At 39.0% G+C, this 23,541-nt stretch overlaps 1 protein-coding gene across 7 annotated transcripts in view; it reads left to right on the top strand.

Moving 5' to 3' along the window:
• Window positions 1-23,541, top strand: part of ENAH (ENAH actin regulator) — a 93,235-nt gene that overhangs the window by 50,233 nt on the left and 19,461 nt on the right. For 3 of the 7 annotated variants that reach the window (XM_071739775.1, XM_071739780.1, XM_071739777.1), the window contains exons 4-6: window positions 8,912-8,923; window positions 9,287-9,371; window positions 22,643-22,953. In XM_071739775.1, the coding sequence (XP_071595876.1) occupies window positions 8,912-8,923; window positions 9,287-9,371; window positions 22,643-22,953 (408 nt within the window). Of the gene's footprint in view, window positions 1-8,911; window positions 8,924-9,286; window positions 9,372-12,860; window positions 13,002-22,642; window positions 22,954-23,541 lie in introns of those variants that run through there. The other 4 variants (XM_071739781.1, XM_071739779.1, XM_071739774.1 and 1 more) reach the window with 2 other exon arrangements.

Raw genomic sequence — 23,541 nt, 5'->3', positions numbered from 1 at the left:
TGGGAAGGGACAACTAAGACTAGGTCAGTGTGCTTAAGGCCTTATCAAACCTGGTGTTGAATACTTCCAGGGAAGGGGGCCCTCAGCAAATCACTTCTTGACAGAAGAACTTAAGTTTAACTTTACTACTTAAGCCCAATGGGAATACCTTAATACAAAGGTTGGGGGTTTTAAATTGTATTAAAAACAAATGTATAAACCAGAATTTCTTCCACTCCATTACGTAACCAGCATCTGTGCTGTAAAATCTAGAGATGTTAACAAATAAGTATTGTTTGCACATAGCCAAAAAAAATCAAATAGTATCCTTACTGCCAACTGAGCAAGAACTTCCTACTGAGAGGCAAGTCTACTCCAAAATATGACAAACGTGCTCACAGAACCGTAGATTCTTAGTTAGCTGTGGAGTGCAAATTCAGCACTGTATAATCTTTTCTGTGACAAATCTGATGAGTAGATTTTCACAACATAGTGCATGCAAAAAAAAAAAAACCAAAAAAAACCCCACCAAACCAAAATAAGGTTGTAACTGCTGGTTGTCATTCAGGAACTGTTTGTGGTATCCCGGCTCAGATAACATAGATAGATATAGGTACATCCAGACAAAAAATGCAAGCACTCCTTTCTGCTCTGTCAGCAGTAAGGGACAGAACTGTTCTGTATGGATCCCCCAGGCAGCGATGCAGTAAGGAACTTTGCCTCCCAAGCACACTCAGCTCACAGGCACCTTCTGCAGGTAAGCCCTGCCACAGAAGAGACAAATGCTGGCTCTATGCAAAAGGTCCAGATCCAGCAGTTACTAAATGTATCCCAGCTCTTAGTAGACACTGGTTTTCTTGTTTTCAAAGGAGCAGGCTGCTTTTTTGAAAGGTATGGAGTAAGAATCAGTCAGTCAGTGTAACCTGTCTCGGGTATTCCCAGACCATGGCTCCAGTCCTCCATCTGAGAAACACCCAAGGAGCATGCATAAATTTATTAGGATCTGAACTAATATGCAGTCACAGCACCAGCTGGTGGCTCAAAACACTGCTGTGTAATTTGAGCTTCTGTATCACAGTTCTCAATATCTGTGGCAGAAAAAACCCCCACACCCAGAATACCTTGAGTTCCTTTAACATTCAAAAGACATTAAATATAAGAAACCAACTGAGCAAGAATTTAAACTCTCGCACTTATATTAGAAGTTTAGGAAACAGAAGAGTGTCTTTCATAACAGACATTCTAGATACTGTTTTGAGAGCCAGAAGATACTCCACAGAACACTGTATCTTATCCTTATGGATTGTGCTCACAAATGATGGGAGACTGGGAAATGCAAAGAGTGAGGATGAATAATAAATGTTTTTATCTGCCCTTATAATTTCTGGAAGCCATAAGCCTTTAGCAGTAGTTTTCCTTAAAATGAAACAATCAATGGATAGTCTAGGAAGAAACTCTTAGTTGCAGTTCGCAACATTGTTAAATACAGTAACCTGATCATTTAGTTTAGTCTTATTTTACTAAAGTTTTGGTTTGGCTCCAGCTGATAAGACAGTTCCAGTTTTCGCCCTCAACCAGTCTGGATCTTAAAAAAATTCTGGGCACAGAATTTTTCAAGATTCCTACGCTTGTACAGCTTCCCTTTCAGAGGTAGTAAGTACACTGTCAACTTTGCTACCAAAGTGCTCAAAACACAGGTTCCAGAGACCCAAGGATCTTATTCTGGACAACCATCTGCAGGGCTCTTGGCCTCTCCTCAGGGCTGCTCTCAATCCTTGCTCTTCCCTACCTGTATTTGTGCATGGGATTGCCTCAGGCCAGGTGCTGAACCATGCACTTGGCTTTGGTGAACTTCATGAAGTTTGCACAAGCCCACTTCTCAAGCCTGTCAGGGTCCCTCTGGATAGTGTCCCTTCCCTCCAGAGTGTTGACTTCACTACACAGTTTGGTGTCATCAGCAAACTTGCCAAGGATGCACTTGATTCCACTGCCCATATCAATGACTAAGATGTTGAATTGTATCAGTCCAAGTACTGACCCTTTATGAACACAACTTGTTCCCTGTTTCCATTTGGACATTGAGCCATTGATCACAGCTCTTTGGTTGCAACCATCCGTGCAGTTCCTTATCCAGAGAGTGGTCCATCCAACAAATCTGTATTGTTCCAGTTTAGAGACCAGAATGTCATGTGGGACAGTGCCAAATGCTTTGCATAGGTCCAGGTAGATGATGTGTGTTGCTCTGCCTTTGTTCACTGAGGCTGTGACCCCATCATAGAATCACTGAATGTTTTAGGTTGGAAGAGACTTCCAAGATCATCCAGTCCGACCTTTGACCCACACCATGAGCTAACTACTAAACCATGTCCTTAGGGACCAGGTCCAAACACCTTTTAAATGCCTCCAGGAATGATGACTCCACCACTGCCCCAGGCAGGCCATTCCAGTGCCTGACAACCCTCTCAGGGAAAAAATGTTTCCTAACATCCAGCTTAAGCCTTCCCAGGCACAGCTTCCATCCATTCCCTCTGGTTCTATCACAGTCCACTAAGGAGCAGAGGCTGTTCTGCTTCAACCTCCCATCTCTCTCAGCTGCTTCTCACAGGACTAATGCTCCAGGGCCTTCATGAGCTTTGTTGCCCTTCTCTGGACAGGCTGCAGCACTTCTGTGTCCCTCTTGCAGTGAGGTGCCCAGAACTGAACACAGTATTCAAGGTACAGCCTCACCAGAACTGAGTACAGAGAGATGGTCACCTCACTGTTCCTGCTGGCCACACTGTTCCTAACACAAGCCAGGATGCCATTAGCCTTCTTGGCCACCTGCACACACTGCTGACTCTATTGAGTCGAGTGTCAACCAATACTCCCTGGTCCCTTTCCATCTTACAGCTCTCTAACCACACTTCCCAAGGTCTGTAGCTCACCATGGCCTTGTTAAACCTCATACAATTAACCTTGGCTCATTGGTCTTACCTGTCTAGGTCCCACTGTAAGGCTTCCCTACCCTCCAGCAGATCAACACACCCACCTAGCTTGGTATCATCTGCAAATTTCCTGAGGGTACACTCAATCCCCTCATCCCAAATCATTAATGAAGATATTAAAGAGAACAGGCCCCAGCACTGAACCCTGGGGACACCACTCGTGACCGGTCACCATCCAGATTTAGTTCCAGTCACTCCTGCTCTTTCAGCGTGACCATCCCGTCAGTTTTTCATCTAATGCAGAGTATATTTATCCAAGCCAAGTGCCGTAAGTTTCTGAAGAAGAATGCTGTGAGAGACAGTGCCAAAAGCTTTAGTCCAGATAGACAATGCCCACAGCTCTTCCCTCATCCACTAGGCGAGTCATCTTGTTGTAGAAGGAGATGAGGATAGTCAGACAGGAGCTGCCTTTGTAAACCCATGCTGACTGGGCCTGATCACCTGGTTGTCTTGCATGTACCGTGTGATGGTACTCAAGATGACCTCTCCATAACCTTCCCTGGCACCACGGACAGACTGACAGGTCTGTAGGTCCCCATCTTGGTCTTTGAGGTCAGGGAGCTGTACTCTCAGGGATCAATTAGCATTGACAAAGACTGAGGCAAAACAAGCACTCAGCAGTTCAGCCTTTTCTTTTTCCTTGGTCACAAGTTTTCCTTCCACACCAAGCAGAGGGGGGAGGTTCTCCCTAGCTCTTGTTTTACTATTTATGTATTTATAGAAACTATTTCTTTTATCTTTAATGATACTGGCTAGATTAAATTCAAGCTGAGCTTTGGCCTAATTTTCTTTCTCTCTATCTTTGCAGTAACTTTGTAATCTTCCTGAGTTTCCTGCCCTTCCTTCCATAGCTGATAGATTTTCCTTTTTTTTTTTTCTGAGTTCTGCCCAAAGCTCCTTGTTCAGCTAAGCTGGTCTTGTACTACGCCAGCTCATTTTAAAATGCACAGGTACAGTTTGTTCCTGTGCCTTAAGGATTTCCCTTTTGAGGATTTTCATGCCCTTCCGGACTCCTTTGTCCAGGAAGGCCAGAAGTCCACCAAAGAATGCCCTTAGTGAAGCCTTGTTGGCCATGACCAGTCACCCCTTTGTTGTCTGCATGCCTTAGCAGAGCCTTCAGGAGGATCTGCTCCATGATCTTGCCAGGCACAGGGGTGAGACTGACTGGCTTGTAGCTCCCTGTGTCTTATTTTTTCCCCTTTATGTTTATGTTTCCCCTTTATGGTTATGTTTCCCCTTTTCCAGTCAGCAGACTGCCATGACTTTTCAGATATGATGGACACTGTCTCTGCAACTGCATCTGAGAGTTCTTTTAGGAGCTGTGCGTGAATCCCATCAGGTCCTGTGGACCTGTTCACTTTCAGGTCCTTTAGGTGATCTTGAACCTGCTCTTCATCTACAGTGGGGGGATCTTCCTTTTTGTATTCACTGCCTTTGGCTTTCATAAGGTGGAGGGTGTGCCCAATGTCCTTGCTGGTGAAGACTGAGGCAGAGAAGGCATTGAGTACCTCAGCTTTCTCTATGTCTTGGATGGCCAGCTTTCCAGTTTCCTTCTGGAGCTGGCCCACATTCTCCCTAGTCTTCCTCTTATCATTGATGTACCTATAGAAAATTATTGCCCTGAACCTCCCTTGCCAGATCCAGTTCTCTCTGTGATTTTGCTTTCCTAACATTATCTCTTGCTTCTCTGACTACTTCTCTGTACTTCTGCCAGGGTATCTGTCCTTGCTTCCATCCTCTATAGACTTTGTTTTTACCCTAAGCGTCCAAAAGTTCCTTGCTTATCCATGCAGGCTTCCTGGCATGTCCCATTGTACCCTACCAAGCAGGACGGCTTTGAGGAGACCAAAGTCTGCTGTTTTAAAATCAAGTGCTGACAAGGCACTTGGTTCAAGTCGAAAGCCAACAGTTGAAGCTGAAATCAAGGAAGAGTATATAGCGTTTGAAGCTTTTTGCATACAGGCTCATTAATATAAAATTAACCTTTCCCACCTGTTCCCAGGACAAAATAATCTGAATCCCTCTGTGAGCTCCTGACAAAGGATTTTCTTTTTAAATAAAGCATGGCTACCATAAATCAGTGGTAGAATTTTTCAATAAAATTCACCTTTTCTACTTTGTCATCAGAAGTATTAACTGATGAAGCCAAACTTTGCACTTTGAGAATTCCAAAATGTTTTTACTGCTTGTTGTCAAATAACACTGTATAAAGGAAATTCTGAGGAAAAGTAATCACAGGTCCAAATGTGTTTGTAAATTAGTTTTGATACATTTGATAAAAGAGTGTCATTCAAGCAGGGTAATGTCCCTTAGGGGTTATGTGTTATAAGGTGGAGATAAATGAGGCTGGAAAGCAGAGAGACTGTGGAGGAATAGGAGTTAGTGTTGGGTTTGGTTCTGAGGAGAGATGGCCTTGCCTGGGGGAGTGAGAGTGGCACCTGTCTGGGATTAGAGGATCTGGGGAGTCAGTTGTTTTAACCAAGGGCGGGGGAGTGAGTGAAGTGAGGCCTGTTAGTGGGGGAAGAAAGCATAAAATACAGGAGGGAGGGAGTCCTGAGGTCAAACAGTGGGTCAGGAATACACTTGGAAAGGGAAAGCATTGTGTGAGGACAGAGGGAAGGGCAAGATGTGAAGAGCTTTCAGAAACAGTGAAGCTGGCCTGATTTAATCCCACAGTGTTGCCTTGGATGCAGGACGTGATTAATACTGTCATCAGCCTTGACAGGTGGTGGATTGCCTTCTGATATTTTCAGAAAAAGAATTTCAAAATAAAGGGGATTCTAGGCAATTCCTTTCTTAATTGTCCTGGAGCATTGCTATAGTTATAACTAATGTATTCTAACATTTGACCGAAATTTATTTTTCAATCTTTTTTCTTATTCCTTTTCCTGTACATGATAAACAAATAATCACCTGCTGTTTTAAAACCGTGGTTTCCTTTTCCTGCCTCACTCCAGTGCAAGTACTGATTCTGATTCCTGTCTATGCATCTGCTGGGTGCTTTAAAAAGAGGTTCAGCTGGGTTGTGTAAATATGGCATATAAGATGCTTGAAGTAACCCTTCCACTTCACTCTGAGCAATGTCTTGGTTGAAGTAATATGCTCAAATTTCTCTGTCTCACTTTATTATACCTCTAATAGTTTCACAGGATATTTTGATTTTCTTAGCAGTAGAAAGGATTATAAGAAGTTTAGTAAGAGCTACAAGTTGGTGAAGACTTGAAGACGTGGTTGGTTTGATCTAGAAATAAAGGTGCTGAGGAGCCTACTGTCTTTTGTATCTTTTACTTAAATACCTTGATTTCAGTGTCTTTTGTGGTGCTCTCATTTGTTCCATACACGGTTGAGAACTTAAGTGTTTTGTTTCCCTCTCACAATCAAATTCAGTGAGTTGCTCTGCTTATCATAATAATCTAATATAGCTTAGTAGAATGTAATTAAAAATATTCAGACACTTATTTAGTAGTTCAGGTTGGTGATGTAAATCCTACGTAGTTTATTTAATCTTACGTTTAGACGCTGAGAATTAGAAGTACTAGTGTTTCCTATCTTTATTTATAGGGTACAGAAAGAGAGGCTGGTTGAAACTTCAGTGTGAAATGCACATTATTTTTGGGAAGATCGTTCCAATAAAATGAAGGGTGCTAAGGCAGTTGTTGCCATACTAAGGTACTTATGATATGTTTCCAAATCAGTGGAACCTTCTCAAATGAATTTCATTTGAGAACAACTCAGTCAAGGTAGGAGTTCTCAGAGTCCCTGTGCTCCCATCCCCTGCTCAGAAGGAGTCATCCTCTGGTTGTTCAGGGCCTTGCCTAGCTGAATTTTGAGGTCTCCAAGGATGGAGGTATCACAGCTCCTCTGTGCAGCCTGACCCAATGTTTAACTGCTCTCTTGGTGCAACTTTTTCTTACTTAGTTGCAAGCTCCTTTTCTGTAGCTTTTGATCATTACCTGTCATCCTCTTCTGCACTTTTGAGAGGATTCTGACTGTAGTCTCTGTAATGAGTTATTGGGTAGTTGAGAATGGCAGTTGGATGCCTGCCTTACCTGAAGACTGAGCAAACACAGCTATCTCAGCCTCTCCTCAAGCATCTTTTTCACTAGGTCCCACCCCTCACCCTCCTCCACCATTTTTAAATTTTTAATTTAAATCTTATTTGCTCCAATTTCTCTTTCTCTGTACTGGGGAGCCCCAGATTGGGCACATTATGCCAGGCATTGTCTGAATAGTCAACTTCTGCAACATGGTGGTTATTTTGTACCAGCTACAAGCTCTTCTATTCTAATTTCTTGATGTTCCTGGTAGCCAATTTTTTCAATTTTGAGGTGGTAGCCAATGTAGAAATGCTGCTATCTTGCTATTGCAGGAGGAGTTGGGAATTCTTCATCTGAAAGGAAAATGAGATACATGATCCCTAGTGATTGCAATGTAATGATTGATTGTGTTGCAGTTTTTGTTCAAGCACTCAGATTGCTCAGGAAATGCAGACTCTGAAGGCTGTAATTTTTACCTTGTTCTTAAATCTTAAGAAAGAAGATAGTGAACAAGTATACTTAGCTTGAGGAGACCAAAGTCTGCCCTGTTGAAATTGAATGTGGTCAGCTAACATTGCACTTTTCATGCTGCTCTAAGGATATTGAATTCTATAGCATTGTTGTCACTGCAGCCCAGTCTCCCACTGAGTTTTATATGACTCACCATCCCATCTCTGTTGGGGAGAACATGGTCCAGCAAAGCACCTTTTTTTGGGGTTGTTCCTCTCCCATTTGGAGAGGAAGTTGTCATCAGTGCACTCCAGGAACTTCCTGGAATGCTGGTGTTTTGCAGCGTTTTCCCTCCCACAGATTTTGGGGTGGTTACAGTCCCCCACGAGGACCATGGCTTGTGAGTGGGAAGCCTCTGCTATCTGTCTAAGGAGGACCTCCTCCATTTGGTCACCTTGGTTGGGTGTCCTGGAACAGAGCCACACTATTGAAATCTCTTGCCCTGACTTCCCTGTTATCCTGACCCATCAGCTCCTCCTCCATCCCCAGGCAGAGCTCGATGGACTCCAGCTGATGATTGATATAAAAGGTGGCACCCTCTCCTCTTTTTCCCTTCCTTTCTTTCCTAAACAGTTCCTTCTTAAACAGGTGAACCCCACTGGCCCCCAGCAGAACAGGTTCATCAAAATGAGCCTTCGGGTCTAGGTAGACAAAGCCCTATGGTTCCATTCCTTCAACCATTCACTGGCTTTTTGCAAGTCTGTTGTCCCTTTCCCGGCCTTTTCCTTTTACTGAGAGTGTTGATGAGAACACTGCCTGTGCTTCTGAGGTCTTCGCTGCTCTTTCCAGCGCTCTGTAATCTTTCCTGCAGGTTTTCAGGTTAATCCCATCTGCATTATTAGTGCCCTTGTGAAACAGTAGGATGTATGAGTTAATGCAGTCTTCCTGTTATGTCTTTAATTCAAGCCCCTGGTTAGATGCAGACCTCTAGTAAGTGGGTTGGGTCTGCAAATGGGCCCCTCAGTGCCCCTGAGAAGGGAGTCTCCCACCACTGTTTCCCATCAATGTTTCTTCCCCTGCTCTGCTATGATGAGCTGAATGAGCTGCCTTACTGGACTCTGGCAATTTGCTGCGTGTGGGTTGTTTTTCCCCTAAGGGGCACCTTAGATGTATGATTCAGAATTGCACATTAGTGAAAGTTGAAGATGAATTTGCATGTCCTCTTTTTCATTTCTTGTTATTAGCAGAATGCAGTTTGTACATTCATTATATGCCTCTGTTCCTTTGGACACAATACTTGCCTACCCCAAATGGACAGTCTTTAATCCAATTTGACAAGCTAAAAATCTGAGTAAACTTAGGTGTGTCCTGTAGAAACATGGCTTTTAACTTCCTTATATTGATGTGGTGATAAGCTTCTGATGGGTTTTTTTCTGTTTTTTTTTTTCTCTTCTATTCCAGTGTTCTATTTAGGTGAGTGTTTTAAGTTTTTGAGCCTTTTCTGTTCCTCCAAGAGTACTTGTTCATTGTTTTAAGAAAATCTCAAACTTGGAGTGCATTGCAAAGCTTTTGTCAAATTCTATCATCTACAGTTTTTTTTTTTGCACTTCTGTGAAACTTTGTTACCCATGTGAAATAAATCCATTCTGCAAATATGTAAAGTAACATTTGTTGCAGTCTTTATTTGCTGTATTACATTGTTGAGCTTGTTTGCTTAAAAGCATAAGTAAGTAGTTCCTATAATGTCATGTGATGGCTGGCCTTTTTTCTTGATTTTGTGCCTTTTTAGGAAAGTAAAGTTAAAATCATTAATTTATGGTCTGTCTGTGCTTTCAGGTCCTACATTGCCTCGACAGAATTCACAACTTCCCTCTCAAGTACAAAATGGTCCATCACAAGAAGAATTGGAAATCCAAAGAAGGTACGATATTGTAAGTGAACAGCTGAACAGCTGTTCCATTAAAGAGTGTAGTAACTCCTCACTAATGATGAGAAATTAAATGTCAAGACAATTTCTTGCATTAGGGTAGTATCTGTGTGCTTGCAATTTTTAGTAGTGCAGCTTTCTAGTGTAAAGACTGATTGTAGCTGGATCCCTTGTTCCTGATCCCCACCCATTCAATTGTGTAATTGCTCTTTGCCTGTCACAAAAGATTTGAAGATCAGATGGGAAGCCTTGAAAGATTTTGCTGCCATCATTTTCAGCTGGACTAATTAATTTTCTAGTAAATGTTTCATATTCAGTTTTTGACACTTGCTTACAAAGAAGAAAGCAGCAAGGAAGGAAGTTTTGATCTTTAGAAGTAGAGAATTAAATCATCACAAAGAGTGGCAGTTTTTCCTTCTGAATGTGGATGATCTAGATCACATTATTATATTGGAAAGCTTGTTCACCTTTGTCCTATATTAGTTCTTTAGCAAAGAAACCTTCATTCTCTAATTTTAGCAATTTCTGATTTCCATACACTTATGGAACCTTCAGTAATTTAACTTCCAGCTATAGCAATATTGGTTATATCTGTGCTGCCCTTGGGAACACTCCCTGTTCCCTAACCACTCGACACTTGTCCAAGCTTCAGTGTGAAGCTACTGTATGCTGTCCCATGCCCTGTAAGATCCATAGCTTTTTTAACCTGTAGGGTTTTTTCAGTTCCTTTTAATAACCTCTATGTATTGATCATGTGTCCAAGTTCTGGGGACAAACTTTATAGTTATCATATTCCTGCTTTTGTTGCATGGCATGGCAACATGGATTAGTGCTTTATGTGGAGTGTTTGGGATATGGATATATGAAATGGCAAAGTCTTCAGGATAGTGCTGTCAGACTGGGTAAGTGAAAGAAGTAAGACCTTGAACTGTCTCAAGCAAACTGCCTGTGGTGCAATCCTGTATTATTTTACCATGAAAATACACCCAGGAGATTAGCTGTTCCCTTCCAGGAAGGAAGCTGAAAATGATTTATGTCACATGCAGTACAGATTCAGGGAACCAGATCCTTGAGTAAATAGGAAGTGGTTCAGATTGATGGAGTAAATGAACTTAATAGCCTTCAGTGGTAACTGGAAAAACATTTTAACATGCAGGGTTTAATTGGCACTGAAGTTTTTTCTATTGTGATATTTTGCATTTAGTTTGTTTATGCGGAGGTGAACAGAACCAGGTTGCTAATTTGGGAATAATATCTGTTATAGATTTGACTAGCTGTATGTGTTGAAGAAAGTTTTGACATCAAAATTGGTCATATTTTTCCATCTATTTTCTCCAGTATATCCTTCAATCTGATCAGGGCTTGCTTTACCTAAAGGTCCCCTTGTTTAAAAACAAATAGCAAGAGGCTCACTACCAATCTGTCTGTTTGATATGTGTATGTGTACAAGTCTGCTGTCATCAATAAAGCCTTTTTTGTCACTTACTTTGACTGACTTAAAAAAAGGTTTTATCATTGACTCTTTTCTGAAGTAATGGCTTTTAATATTTTTATTCCCTATCTGTCCCTGTAGAAGGCTGCAATAACTGAAATTTATAGTGCTGAAATGTTCCTCAGGGAATCATTGTAGATATGTGTATCTTCAGTAAAAAGCTCCACCCCATACTAAGGACTTTGCAAATATCTTGATTTTTTTGTGTGTATAAGGGACATATTACCAGATGGCATTCTTATAGTTTCACTTTCTGATTTGATTCATGTACTCTACTTGTTTTCATCTAATCTAATCTAATCTAATCTAATCTAATCTAATCTAATCTAATCTAATCTAATGTCTTCTTTGAAATCTGGTCCTGGTTTTGATTTTTTTCTCCCTAATAAAGGACGGAGAACAGGATTGAGTGTTTACTTATGCTGCTAGCCAGATTGTCTGTGGAAAGACTGTTACTATTGTGTCATTAAGTCTAGGAAGAACATGTAATTTTGTTAAAACATTTCATAAATGCTTCTCCAGTTTCTTTACTAGTGTAACTATACGGTTATTATACAGCTTAATGAACTCTAAGTTAGAACTTCTGTGGTAATTGTCTTTCAGCTTTCAGATTGTAGTAGCAATAGTCTTACTACTGTAATGTAGAGAGTAGTAAATAGCTGGGTAGAAAATGTATTACTTTTAACATATCTGCAAGTGTCTCAGCCAAGTTTAAAGGCAGTGGGCAAAACTGAATTCTATGGGGAGCAGTAAAACTACAGGGAATGCAGAAGGTAATGTTGCTGTGTAGGAAGGAACATGGGGTTTGTGATGTATTAGTAGAAAGGCAGGCTTTGCTACTGTTGCTCATGAAATGCATGTTTGTGAGATATGTGGTATTTGGTTAAGGTTTGACATGGTAAGAGCTTCTCTTAGGTGCTGGTCTCATATCCCTCCTCTTAAGTGTAATTGGATTCTGTAGTGACCAACTCCCATATTGAAGAATTTCAGAATATTTTCTGAAATTATCCTTAAGTCTTGAGAAAAAAGTCTGCTTACATAAAGTTGAAAAGGGGAACGCTGTGGAGGTCATCTGGCCCAACCCTGTGCTCAAAGAAGGAATAATTGCAAAGTTAAACTATGTGGTTTGTAGTTTCAGGGTTTTCCGAGGCACAAAGATAAACGTTTCCTCAGAAATGTTTTGCCAAAGGAATGAATGGTGAAGAATAGCATCTTGGAGTGCTCTTCAACTGATCTGACACTTTTCTTCACAAACTAATGTTCAAGAATCTTGGTGAAATTGGGAACTGAAGAATCAAATTAGATGATTGTCAGCAAAAGTGTATTATTTTGGTTCAAATATTTTTCTCTGTTTTAGAAAGGATTTAGATACTTTGCATTTTGAGTTTAAGTGCTGAAGTAGTAATGTTACTTTGTTTATTTTGCTGCAGGCCTTGAATGTTTGCATTGTTTATTGTGCAGTGATGACGATCTTTGAAGGCACTAGGACCAGATGTGTGATCTAAAACACTGAGGTTTTTGTTATGAGGCCAAGATTACACATAAAGTGGTCAATTAAATAAGTTTGTCTGGTGAATTGATAACTATTTTCTGTTAAGAAAATATGACACTTTAAGATAATCATAATTTTCAAAAAAATTGCACTCATTTAAGTACAGTAGTAACAACCTTCAAAACACTCCAGCTTCCATTTTCAATCCTCAAAAGGGATTTTTTTATATGTTATATTATTTTTCCCTTTGTCACTGTTTTATAATGAGCTAGCTTCAACTGACATACGTATTTGTTAATACCTTCAGAGTTACTTAATGTCAAATACCATTTTAAAATACAAGATTAGGTCATGACGTGCCTGTGTATGCTACTCATACATATAAATTTACCTTCTCTTCCAGCCATGATAAATACATTGTTAGGAATATGAGTCACTGAGTTGGTATCTAATATGACACTTAGGAATTTAATGAGTTACTGTTTATAAATAACTTCAAAGTCATCACTGCTTTATTACTAAAGACACCAAGAACACCAGAAATACAAAAGGTGCCTATACTGTGAGGAGTAATGAAGGTGTACAAGCCACCTGTTATCCTTCAGGGACGTAATGGAGCAAAACGTGACCAACATCTGTTGTAAGTACTCAGAATTGTTAGAAGTTCACATAAATGCAGCAGAATATGAGGGAGTTTTGTCATTGTTAAATATTTAATGTTTGCTTACAGTTTTAGTTGATATCATGGAGTGGGATGATGCTGTTGAGGAAAACCTGGTGTGCTAGCAAGCAGTACTGTTATGGTGAGGCTTTCATAACTCCTTTTGGGATGCATTAGTTTTAGATAGTGCAAGCTCAGAGGCTAAAAAGGGTCGAAATCCTTATTTACTGATAGATTTCAAGGAATGCTTTTAATTTTACCATGCAAGGGTATTTTTTCTGAGGTTTTGTTAATCTTTAACTATTGTAAAAGAATTTGTATGCTTCCCCAGTAAACTAGAAATTACTACATATATAATTTCTGAGCTGTTTTGAAAACTTGTGGAAATACTGAAAGAAAAGAAAAAACTGCATCACACAATGTATAGCAAAGTAGCTATAATAACTTAAAGGAAGGAAAGTTCGTCCATCACTTTCTGTCCCTGTTAGCCTGGTTTCTGTGGATTTTCCATAACCTGTGACCATTCCTTAGTTAGTAGCCAGGTGTATGGTTTACAGTTTCCCTTTGCATTTGAAATAGTGCCATTTGTTCAGCAGTTTATTTTCATGAAGTAGAATGCCTTTAAACACATATGAACTTATTTTATTATATTAGAACTTATCAAACAGTTCTAATCTGAGATAGGCATGTGAATATAATATACCAGTTATTTTTTTGGGCTCGGATATGTATGAGTGGTCAGTAGAATACTGTCATAGGATTGTATCGTGTTCTTTCTGTGTTAAAAAATCTGCGTGAAGTTTGTGTCCTAGAGGCATGATTTAAATGGAATCAAAGGTTTATTTTAATGCCTTACATAAGGTTTACCAGAAGATTGGAGTTACATCAGTGTAAACTTTCTCAAGTTGAGCATGCAGAGGTAGTTTCATGGGACAGCCCGCAGCTATTTAAATCTTTCCAGCCTCTATATTGTATATTAGGACAGGAGACAAAATGAGACAGAAATAAAAAGACACATCAGTGTTGTTTATCTCATCCTGGAGACTTATTTTGCCCACAGAGCTTCTGGAAAACAAGGTTTTGGTATAATAATAATGATTTTTTTTTCCTCTGTGCCTCTCATTTTCTTATTATTCACAGTTTATTCCTATTCATAGTGAAGTTTTTCTTAGTTCTGTCAAGTCTAGCTTTCATAGACTTAATAGCTAGTTTTATGGAGAGGTGTGTGCCATCTGGTTACAGTACTGAATAGCTGTAGATGTTGGGTAACACTGACATCGTTAGCAGACTGAGAAAAGCACTTTTCCAATAAGAAGTTTTTTGACTAGGGAAGTAATCTTGCCCCTGTACTAAGCACTAATGAGGCCCTACCTCGAGTACTGTGTTCAGTTTTTGACAACTCAATACAAAAAGGACATTGAGGTGTTGGAGCAAGTCCAAAGAAGGGCAACAAAGCTGGTGAAGGGTTTGGAAAACATGCCTTATGAGGAGTGACTGAAGGTGTTGGGGCTGTTTAGTCTGGGGAAAAGGAGGCTGAGGGAAGACCTTATCACGCTTTACAAATACCTGAAAGGAGGTTGTAGGGAGAGTGGGGATGGTCTCTTCTCACTGTAACAGATGACAGGACAAGGGGAAATGGCTTCAAGTTGTGTCAGGGGACATTTAGGTTTAATATCAGGAGAAACTTCTTTACAGAAAGGGTTGTTAAGTGCTGGAACAGGCTCCCCAGGGAGGTGGTTGAGTCTCCATCCCTGAATGTGTTTAAAAATTGCCTGGATATGGTGCCTGGAGACATGGTTTAGTGGTGGGTCATTGGGAATAGGGCAGCAGGGTTAGAACAAGGCTGGACTCGATGATCTTGAAGGTCTTTTCCAGCCTGAACAATTCTACCTTGACCAAATTGCTGCCTTAATTTCTGCAATTGAGTATGGGTGTTGTTTGAAGTCTGGCTCTGACAAGTATCTTAAAGTTTTTTAAAATGTCTCTCTGGGATCTTACTGTTTCTGCAAAATTTTCATTTCTGTGGTGTTTTTCTGTTTAATGCAAAATGTGAAATTTGCATTCAGATTTTTGGTTATTGTCTTTCTCTTTTATAAAGGAGAATGTTTTGTCCCAAACGTATTCACTAGAATATACCGATGAGAGGGTGTTGCAAATGAAATTAGATTTTTCCACTACTGGGATGCTTTTCTTCCCCCAGTATGTGCACAGATGGCTTCCTGCAAACTGGCTTCTGCCAGAAAATTTCAACTGTTCCATTAGTTATACATAATCTATTGAAAAGATCAATGTGTGAAACACCAGACTTGATGAGGTTTGATCAAATAGCATTAGTAGATCTCTTTGTCTGTTAAAATTTCAGTATCTTGTAATCTTTAGGTTTATAGTCACCTCTTCATGTCTTTATCATGGTGGTTGGTTGGTGGATTTTGTTTGGCTGATAAAGGCTAGTTCTTTCTCATTTTCTTATTTCCGAATTATGCAGTTTGAGCTTATAATATAAAAGCTTGTTAAACCTTAAAATCTTTTTTGATTGAGGAAGTGAAGCCTGCTAATTTGATCTTTGTAATGGGAAAAGCTTTAGAACTACTTTTGAAGAAGAGAATAATTAACCAGATAAAACATAGCAGATAGTATTTTCTTTTGCAAAAGTGGAAAGGCTGTTCATGCACCCTTGCTGGGCTTTAGTAAAGATAGATATTGTTATTTATTGATAGATACCAAGATACTGTTAGATACCAGGAGGGAATTCCCTAGTTAAGGTGGAAGAGAGGAGGATTGCTATGGAAATGGTGAGTAGCATAAAAACAGGCAGTTCCTCCTGCATCAAAGGGTCTGGGAGCAGTCACATTTTCCTCATTGTGCTGAACAAAGCAAGTCCTTGCTGCTGGTACAAGTCAGGATACATGAGTATGAAGGAGAACAGGAGGAGTTGGATGATATTGCAGATTTTGATGATCCAAATGGAATGAGAGATAGCACATAGCAGGTCCTATTTTTAGAGGGGAAAGTCTCCAACCTGTAGACCAAATATTAGTGTTCAGGATGTATGGGGGAAATCAAACTGACAGTGAGAGGCTTACATGCAGTGGTAATAAATTAGGGCAAAGCTGCTTGAACACTGGAAATAGCTATAATGATCTCTAGAATTGCTTAGTGTTTAAAAATAATGATACACATAGCCAATTAAATTATAATTTTGCATTAAATTAAATGGAAAGTGTTCTTGTGTACAGGTTTTTAAAAACAGGCATGATTTGACACAGTCTCATCTTTCATTGCTATTTAAAAAGACAGAGGTCAACTACTGTTGAAACTGGAAGTAATTGCCAGATCCAGAGCATATACAAACTCACTTTACAAACCTCTTCATTTTGAACAGTCAAACTTAGCGTATCTTCAAAGTGTCTGTTTCTTGCTCATTTTATCAAGTTGATTATCTCTTTTAAGGATTTCACTGAAACAATGCAGAGTATGCTTAGGTAGAAGGTGTCTAGACAGTCTAGCACTTGAAAAAAATAAAGCTAACTTGGTTAGAGTTTTAGGGAGAGCATGTAGCAGGAGTACAGTTTAGTTGAAGCAAATTGAAGTTCTTGCAACAGAGAGAACGTAGGAAGATGTGAAGAGGTTAGGTATTGATCACTTCTGATGAAGTTATGTTATTGGTGCATCAGGTGTGCTGTTTATTCGTGAAGGCTGTCTCAGTGGAGGCAGCCTGAGTTTGATGGAAATTTGCAGTCTGTATTTGCATGATTAAGCCTATGTTTTCTCTTTGTAAATGGATTACAAAATTTGAGTGTAGTATGTGTTCATGCCATGGTACATAAGCACAAATGTGTAGGCCTAGAGGTGTGTATTCAGTTAGGTTTACATGATGATACAGAAGCATGAGGTCTGTGCTGAATTTTGGAATGATGAGTGTATTTTTAATATTAAAGATGGAAGAGCAAGTTTAACATTAATGTTCAGATAGGCTTCTGGAAATTTAAAAGACCATAGCAGGGACACCTGTTCCTTTTCTGAAGGTAATCAGAAGATTAAGCTCTTAAAACTCAAACTAGCAGCCAAGTTCAAAATAGTCAACATGTTAAAGCACTTTTTTTTTTTTTTTCTTCCTCTAGATGTTTTTAACAGTAATAAAGTAGGCCAACTGTATCTAGTGAAATTGATGCCCACAGAGTACATGCAGTTCCTTGCAGTCAGAAGGTAGCTGCTCTTTTGCAGATGTCAGAATGCTTCAGATGGAGCTGAAGTCACCCTGCACCTGGTGCCTCTTGCTCCGCTGTGCATTGTGTCTGCAGCCCGTCTGCAGCCTGCTGCTCTGTTTGTGGCAGTGACTCAGTGGTGGGAGGAGGAGAGCCATCATGTGAGATGTATTCCGGTAGGTAGTGACTGTTGGATTAGATAATGCTATCTGTGACCACATTCTTGGGCTTTCAGCATTTTAGGATAAAACTCCAAACATCGCTGTCTTCCTTTATTGCTCTGTGGATTGAGGCAGGGGCCCTTGAAGCATCAGCATAATGACACTTCAGGACTTAAACACTATGGGTATTTTCTCATAGTGTTAGTCATTGCGATGCAACGTTTTAAATTGGTGAATGTATTTTAGTGGTTAAATGTACTTTATGGTTTATTTAATTGGTAAATGTAATTTTAATGACCAGAGCAACAACACAATTTAAAAAACTCCATTGGTTTGGGTTGATGAATACAATGTTTAAGGGTTAAAGTTAGGTGATAGCATACACTTGTATTTAGAATTTTCACGTAGTAGAGTTTTCTGTAGATTTCTTGTCTATGAAACTGATTTTTAAAAAAAACCAAAAACTAAGGAAGCACAGAAGGGAAGATTGAATACCTTGTTGAATACTTTCATGTAATCGCATTTGGTTTCTTACACAGAATGTCTTAGTTGGTAACTTTCAGAATAGGTAGTGCAGAATATATAATTGAGGTAAGCTAGCAACAGTGCAGCAACCTTTGTGTTGCCCTTTGGTTGTCATCCTTGTGTTTGTCTTCTGCTGTGACACATATCTTTGTTTTAGAATAGATAGCACAAGCAAGAAACTATTAAAAAAATGCAGAAGATATCGTGTGAGACTCAAACCCTGAAAATCTCTCCTCAAGAAAATCTGTTTTATGATTTTCTTTAATTCCAAATTATTTTTTTAGTGCTTGAAGTGAGGTTTTTTTGAGTGCTCTTTCAGTACGCTCGTTCAGTGATTTTTTTTCCCCCCATCCTTCTTGTTCTGTTGTATCTTTAAGCAGACAAAACAGGGTGAGTATTCCTATTATCTGAGTGATTTGGTCCCCGGCTTTGACTCTTAAGTTTTTCAACCATGGAAAAATGGAATATGAAATTCATGTGCTCATAACTGATGGCTAACAGCTGTCAAATACTATGTATTATCTGCCTGCAACTGACCTCTTCACTCAGTGCAGCAATTACTTCAGTCAGGTCTGTTTCTAAAGATATTTTATTTTCTGCAGGCTTTGTCTTGGGTCTTTGTTTTCTACTATGAGTTTTGAAATTAAATATTTGAAACAAGTTTCTATTAATCTGGGAATTCTATCAGCTCAGTGCCTGTTGAATTTGGATGTGATACAAAGATGCTTTTTTTCTGCACTGTTCATAGAAATACCCCTGGTTTTAATGTATCTGGCTTCCGGACCAGAAGCCTTTCAGATTTGTGGCTGGATTCTGTTATTCAGGTTGATAAATGGTCTTTTTTCAGTTTCCAATCATCTTTTTAGGAAAAAGTTTAATTATGTGATGTTACATCTAAGAGCAAAAGCCAGTGTTGGAATCCTGAAGATTTATACGTGCGTGTACGGAGAAACTTCCACTTGAGGAAATAAGGTGACCTGCCGGAGAAGATGGCTTTTTTTTTTTTTTTTTCTTTCACAAACTTGTTTTAGCAATCAATTTGTTACTTGTAGGTTTTTTTTGTCTTGGTGCCCTTGTGACAGCAGCTCTAATTTTTGGTGCAGTAAAAGTGCTTAATGTTGAGATATACTTTCTCTTGTGGAAGGACATTCTTTATACAAATTGAGACACTTGCAGTAACTCTTCTATACATCACCAGGATACAGGGTTGAATGTGAAAAGTGTTCCAGAAAAGGATGGGTCCTCGCTGGCTATAAAATCTGTATTTACAGTGAATATTGTTTTCCAGTAAACACTGAAGTTTCCTAGCCTAGTTTAGATCTTTGTCTTTAGATACTATGCTTTCTAAGGTTAAGGATTTTTAATAAAAATTGCTTTCACAATGTTCTTTGACATTCTCATTCTTTCTACTAATATCTTGACATTTCTGAAATTCTCTAATTGTTGTATGACTCTTAATCTAATGTTTGCAAGGTATTTGCTGCCCTCTCTTGGTAGAGCGTGTTCATTGTAAACAAAGTGTTCAACTCAGTTTTTATTTGTATATTGAAAAAAAAATCTGCTTTTATTCCTTTATTTCCAAATAAATAAAAAACTAGGATTCTTTTACAAAAATAAAATATTAAATACTGAATCACTCGATAATTATTTAATAATGTGAACTTTCTTATTCAGGTCCTGTGTAGATAGAATTGGTTACCTCACTGCATTTTTTTTCTTTATTTTAGTAGAGAGCCAGTACAATTTAATAGTGTTGGTTGCTAACCGAAATATTTTTTGCTTCAGATTAAAGAGCATTAATACTTACAGACATTTTGTTATGACATGTGGATATTGTGTATCTTCGGAGCTCTTTAAAGAGGACAAAACCCCCATGTAAGCTTCAGGAATGTATTAACATATATTAGGAGAAGTAAGCAAACATTTTGAGTTACATGTACATCTTACACTTTAGATAAAATTACATGTAATTACATGCTATATAAAGACAGAGTATACACTTATATACACTTCCCCTCCCAATCTCTTCTATATATAGTGCATACACATATTCACATGTGCATTTATCCCTCTCAGTAAGGAAAGATTTAAGTAAAACCCTTCTGGGCAAGAGGGAACACCTGAAATACTTATGCTACTCTCCCATTCTCTGGGTGTTTTTGGCTCAAAAGGTTCTTGTGCGTGATGCAATTTCTATTTTCTAAATGACCTCCCATGGTTTGCTTTTTTGTTGGTCTGTGTTAGTGTGTTAATGTTTTTTGGGTTGTAGGTTTTTTCTTTTTTACTCTCTTGAATCATTCTGATAAGGAGTTCCACATCTCATCTGTATGACATGCTGAGGTTCTCTTTTCTTTTGAGTTTTTTCTCTTACTAGTTGCATTGAATCTTTTCTCCCAGGATGTACTTGTCATTCAGGATTTCATAGGCCTGCAGTTGCCTTTTCCAAAAATGCAGAATTACAACTTCTTTAGTCATTTCTAAGTAGAAACAGTTTGGTACATTTAATCATGATGTTGCTGCTCTTTGAATTTTTTAAGTTTTGCTGGTTTTTCCCTTTTAATGTGAGACTAGAGATGCAGGGTTTGTGAAGGAGGCTGATGATTACTTCTATATTGTTCTTAAATCATTTCCCAATGTGTAGCGTCTGGTTTATGTTTCTGAACAGAACACTTCAATGAAAGAATGTTGCCACAGAACTGTCGTAACTTTATTATCTCACTTCTGAATCAGTAGCTACTTTGAAGTCTACAAAAGCTGACTTCTGCCCTGAATACCCTTTAAGCTACAAACATATCTGCATCCACCTCTCCTTACAAAAAAAGATCCTGGAATGACGAAATTGAAGTTAGCCATGATGTAAACCCCACTTTCATGTAGTACCAAATTTTCTCTGGGGGAAAAAGAGCAAAGCAAAGCTGGTTTTGTGCAATACAGAGCAAGCAAAAATGTAACGCCAAAAATATTTTAAATACCTCTTTTGGAGCTTAAGTTTCAGTGGTTTATACTGTCTTCTCTTGATATTTCTTAGAAATCCTCTACTGGTTCCACATATGTATCAGTCAATTACCAGATTTTTTTGGATACAAAGCCACTGCAGAGGCTAAAAATCAAGCCTTTAACATGTGGAGTTGCACCTCTAATATTTGTTGGCTGGTATTACAGCTTTGTTATATGGGTTAGGAGAGCAGGAGGTGTGAGAACTGATACAGTCTGGACATGTGGGATAACAAGTGCAATAGGGAAAAGTCCTTCTGCTGTACATAATTGAAACGTAATTTCTTATAGAAATTTAAAAAATTCCATATTTATCAGGTTTTCTTAACCTATAAAGGAAAAACATTGGTCTGATTAGCAGATGGACTTAATAGCAACAGTGCTAGGTCTGGGGTTTCCACTATAGATTACCAAGGAGCTTTTCCAAAGGAGATTGCTCAGTGGCAGTCTATAGAAAACTGACTTAAGCTTAAGGTGTTAAAATGTAGGTCTCCTTTTGGCTTTAGAGTAAAAAGCTGACTGTGCTTTGTATTTCTTGAGACACTATCTTCAATTTCCATCTGAAGCATGGCAGAAAAAAAATGTCTGTGTACTTAATATGCAAGTTTTTCTTTTTAAATGTCATTATTATATTTTTATTGAAAAAAGGGCAATAACTTACAATGTTTTTGGTGACATGGATTGACAAAAACATAACACAACTTTGAGGAGGGTGTGCCTAATTTTGTTTTAGTACTGAGTTCCCCCAAAAGATGAAAAAGCTCTGAAAATCAAAAAGCTGTACTTTAGCCAACTAAAACGTATCTTTAAAAAAAAATTATTTTAAAAAAGGCAAAAAACTCACAGAAAATTAACAGTCAGGCAACCCCCCCAAAAAACGCTGAGCAACTACAGAAAATACAAAACAAATTGAGGAAAAAATGCAAAATGTCTGTTTACAGCTTTTCCCACTGTATTTTCACAGGGAAGTCCTGTCTTCCAGCCAGCCCAGTGACTTTAGCAGCAAATTTTGCATGATTCCTTCTTACCCTTACGAAGTTCTTTATATTTCCTCCACCTGTTTCGCTTGTTTCCCTCCTGCCCACGTCTTTTCCCTCTCTGCTTTCCTTCACAAAGACTCCCATGAGTGGGAAACCCTGACAGCTCCCTGCAGTGTTTCCTTGGCTACTGTCCCTTGAATTTTTTTCTGACCATGTCCAATTTTGCCCTGCCTTCACGATGTATATATTATGCAAGTGGGAAGTACACATGTACATTTTGATGATTCTGTACAATTTGGATAAAAACTACTACTGACTAGTTTCTCTGAAAAAATGTAATTTGTTTGGGAATGTATTTTAATGAGTATTTGTGTTACTGCAGTTCCACTGTACTTTATTGAATGCTTTGAGTGTAAAATACCGTGCAAAGAGCAAATGTAACTTCATATCCCCAACTGGGAAGACTGTAACAGTTATTAAGTTATCATCAGCAGCTGTCTATTCTTACCTCTTGAAAGCTGTCTTCGAGAATGTTAAGTTAGTTATGAGGAAATCTGACATATGACTTTTTGCTGTAAACATAATAAAACTGCTGCCCAGCTCAGAAAAATTACACGCAGAATTAAGAATTTCATGTGGGTGCAAATGCTGTGCTTTTGTTATCAGAAGTGCAAAGATTGATTGGTTTATCTCATCTTGTCCTCTTGATATTTTTGTTTTGCAGTTTAATCTTTTTCCTTTTTTCGCAATTTCAGACAGTTGCAGGAGCAACAAAGGCAGAAGGAGCTGGAACGGGAAAGGCTGGATCGTGAGCGAGTGGAACGGGACAGACTGGAGAGAGAGAGGCTAGAAAGGGAAAGACTTGAAAGAGAGCGCCTAGAACAGGAGCAACTGGAGAGGGAACGGCAAGAAAGGGAACGGCAAGAGCGCCTCGAAAGAGAGAGGCAAGAGAAGGAGAGGCAGGATCGAGAAAGACTTGAACGGGAAAGGCAAGAAAGAGAACGGCAAGAACAGTTGGAAAGGGAACAGTTGGAATGGGAAAGAGAGAGAAGAATTTCAAATGCTGGTAAGAATTTGAAAGCCTAATGTGTTCAAGTACCCCAGACTACTTTTAACATGCTTGGGTGAAGGAGTGGGAGAGAAGCAACAAAGGGCAGTGAGTACAGTTGTGTAAACAGCAGTCAGTATTTCAGGCTTCTGTTTCCTGGAATTTCTTCCTTTTTTATGGCAAGAAGTCAAAGAGATTTCACTTTCCTGTCATAGTTTTCTGTTAACTCTGAAATTAATTTTTTTGCACTATTTGCTCATCTGATTGCCGTACTCTCTGGTTGCTTGAAGAACTTGAATCTTACTGGCCTCCTCCAACGCTGTTTAGAGTAGGATGAGTTAAAATTTCTAAATACCTTATAATTGCCTGCTTTATTCAACAAGATATATTCTCACTACATAATTTGTTAAAAAGAATCACCTCCGAACATACCAAGTTTAGTGTGTTAATGCAGATGTATGAACCTATGTAGTGCAAAGTAATAGTGCAAGGAATGCCTTTCGATATGAAGTATTGCTTAATTTCTTATTGTAATAACAGTTCAGTGAAATGGATTAAATGTATTTGTAGATAACATAACGTGCAGAAATGTATTTAGTAATAACT

The sequence above is a fragment of the Heliangelus exortis genome, chromosome 3 (assembly GCF_036169615.1).
Source record: "Heliangelus exortis chromosome 3, bHelExo1.hap1, whole genome shotgun sequence".
NCBI lineage: Eukaryota > Metazoa > Chordata > Aves > Apodiformes > Trochilidae > Heliangelus > Heliangelus exortis.
Note: the sequence above shows the minus strand (reverse complement) of the source record. Positions and strands in the feature narration are given on the sequence as shown.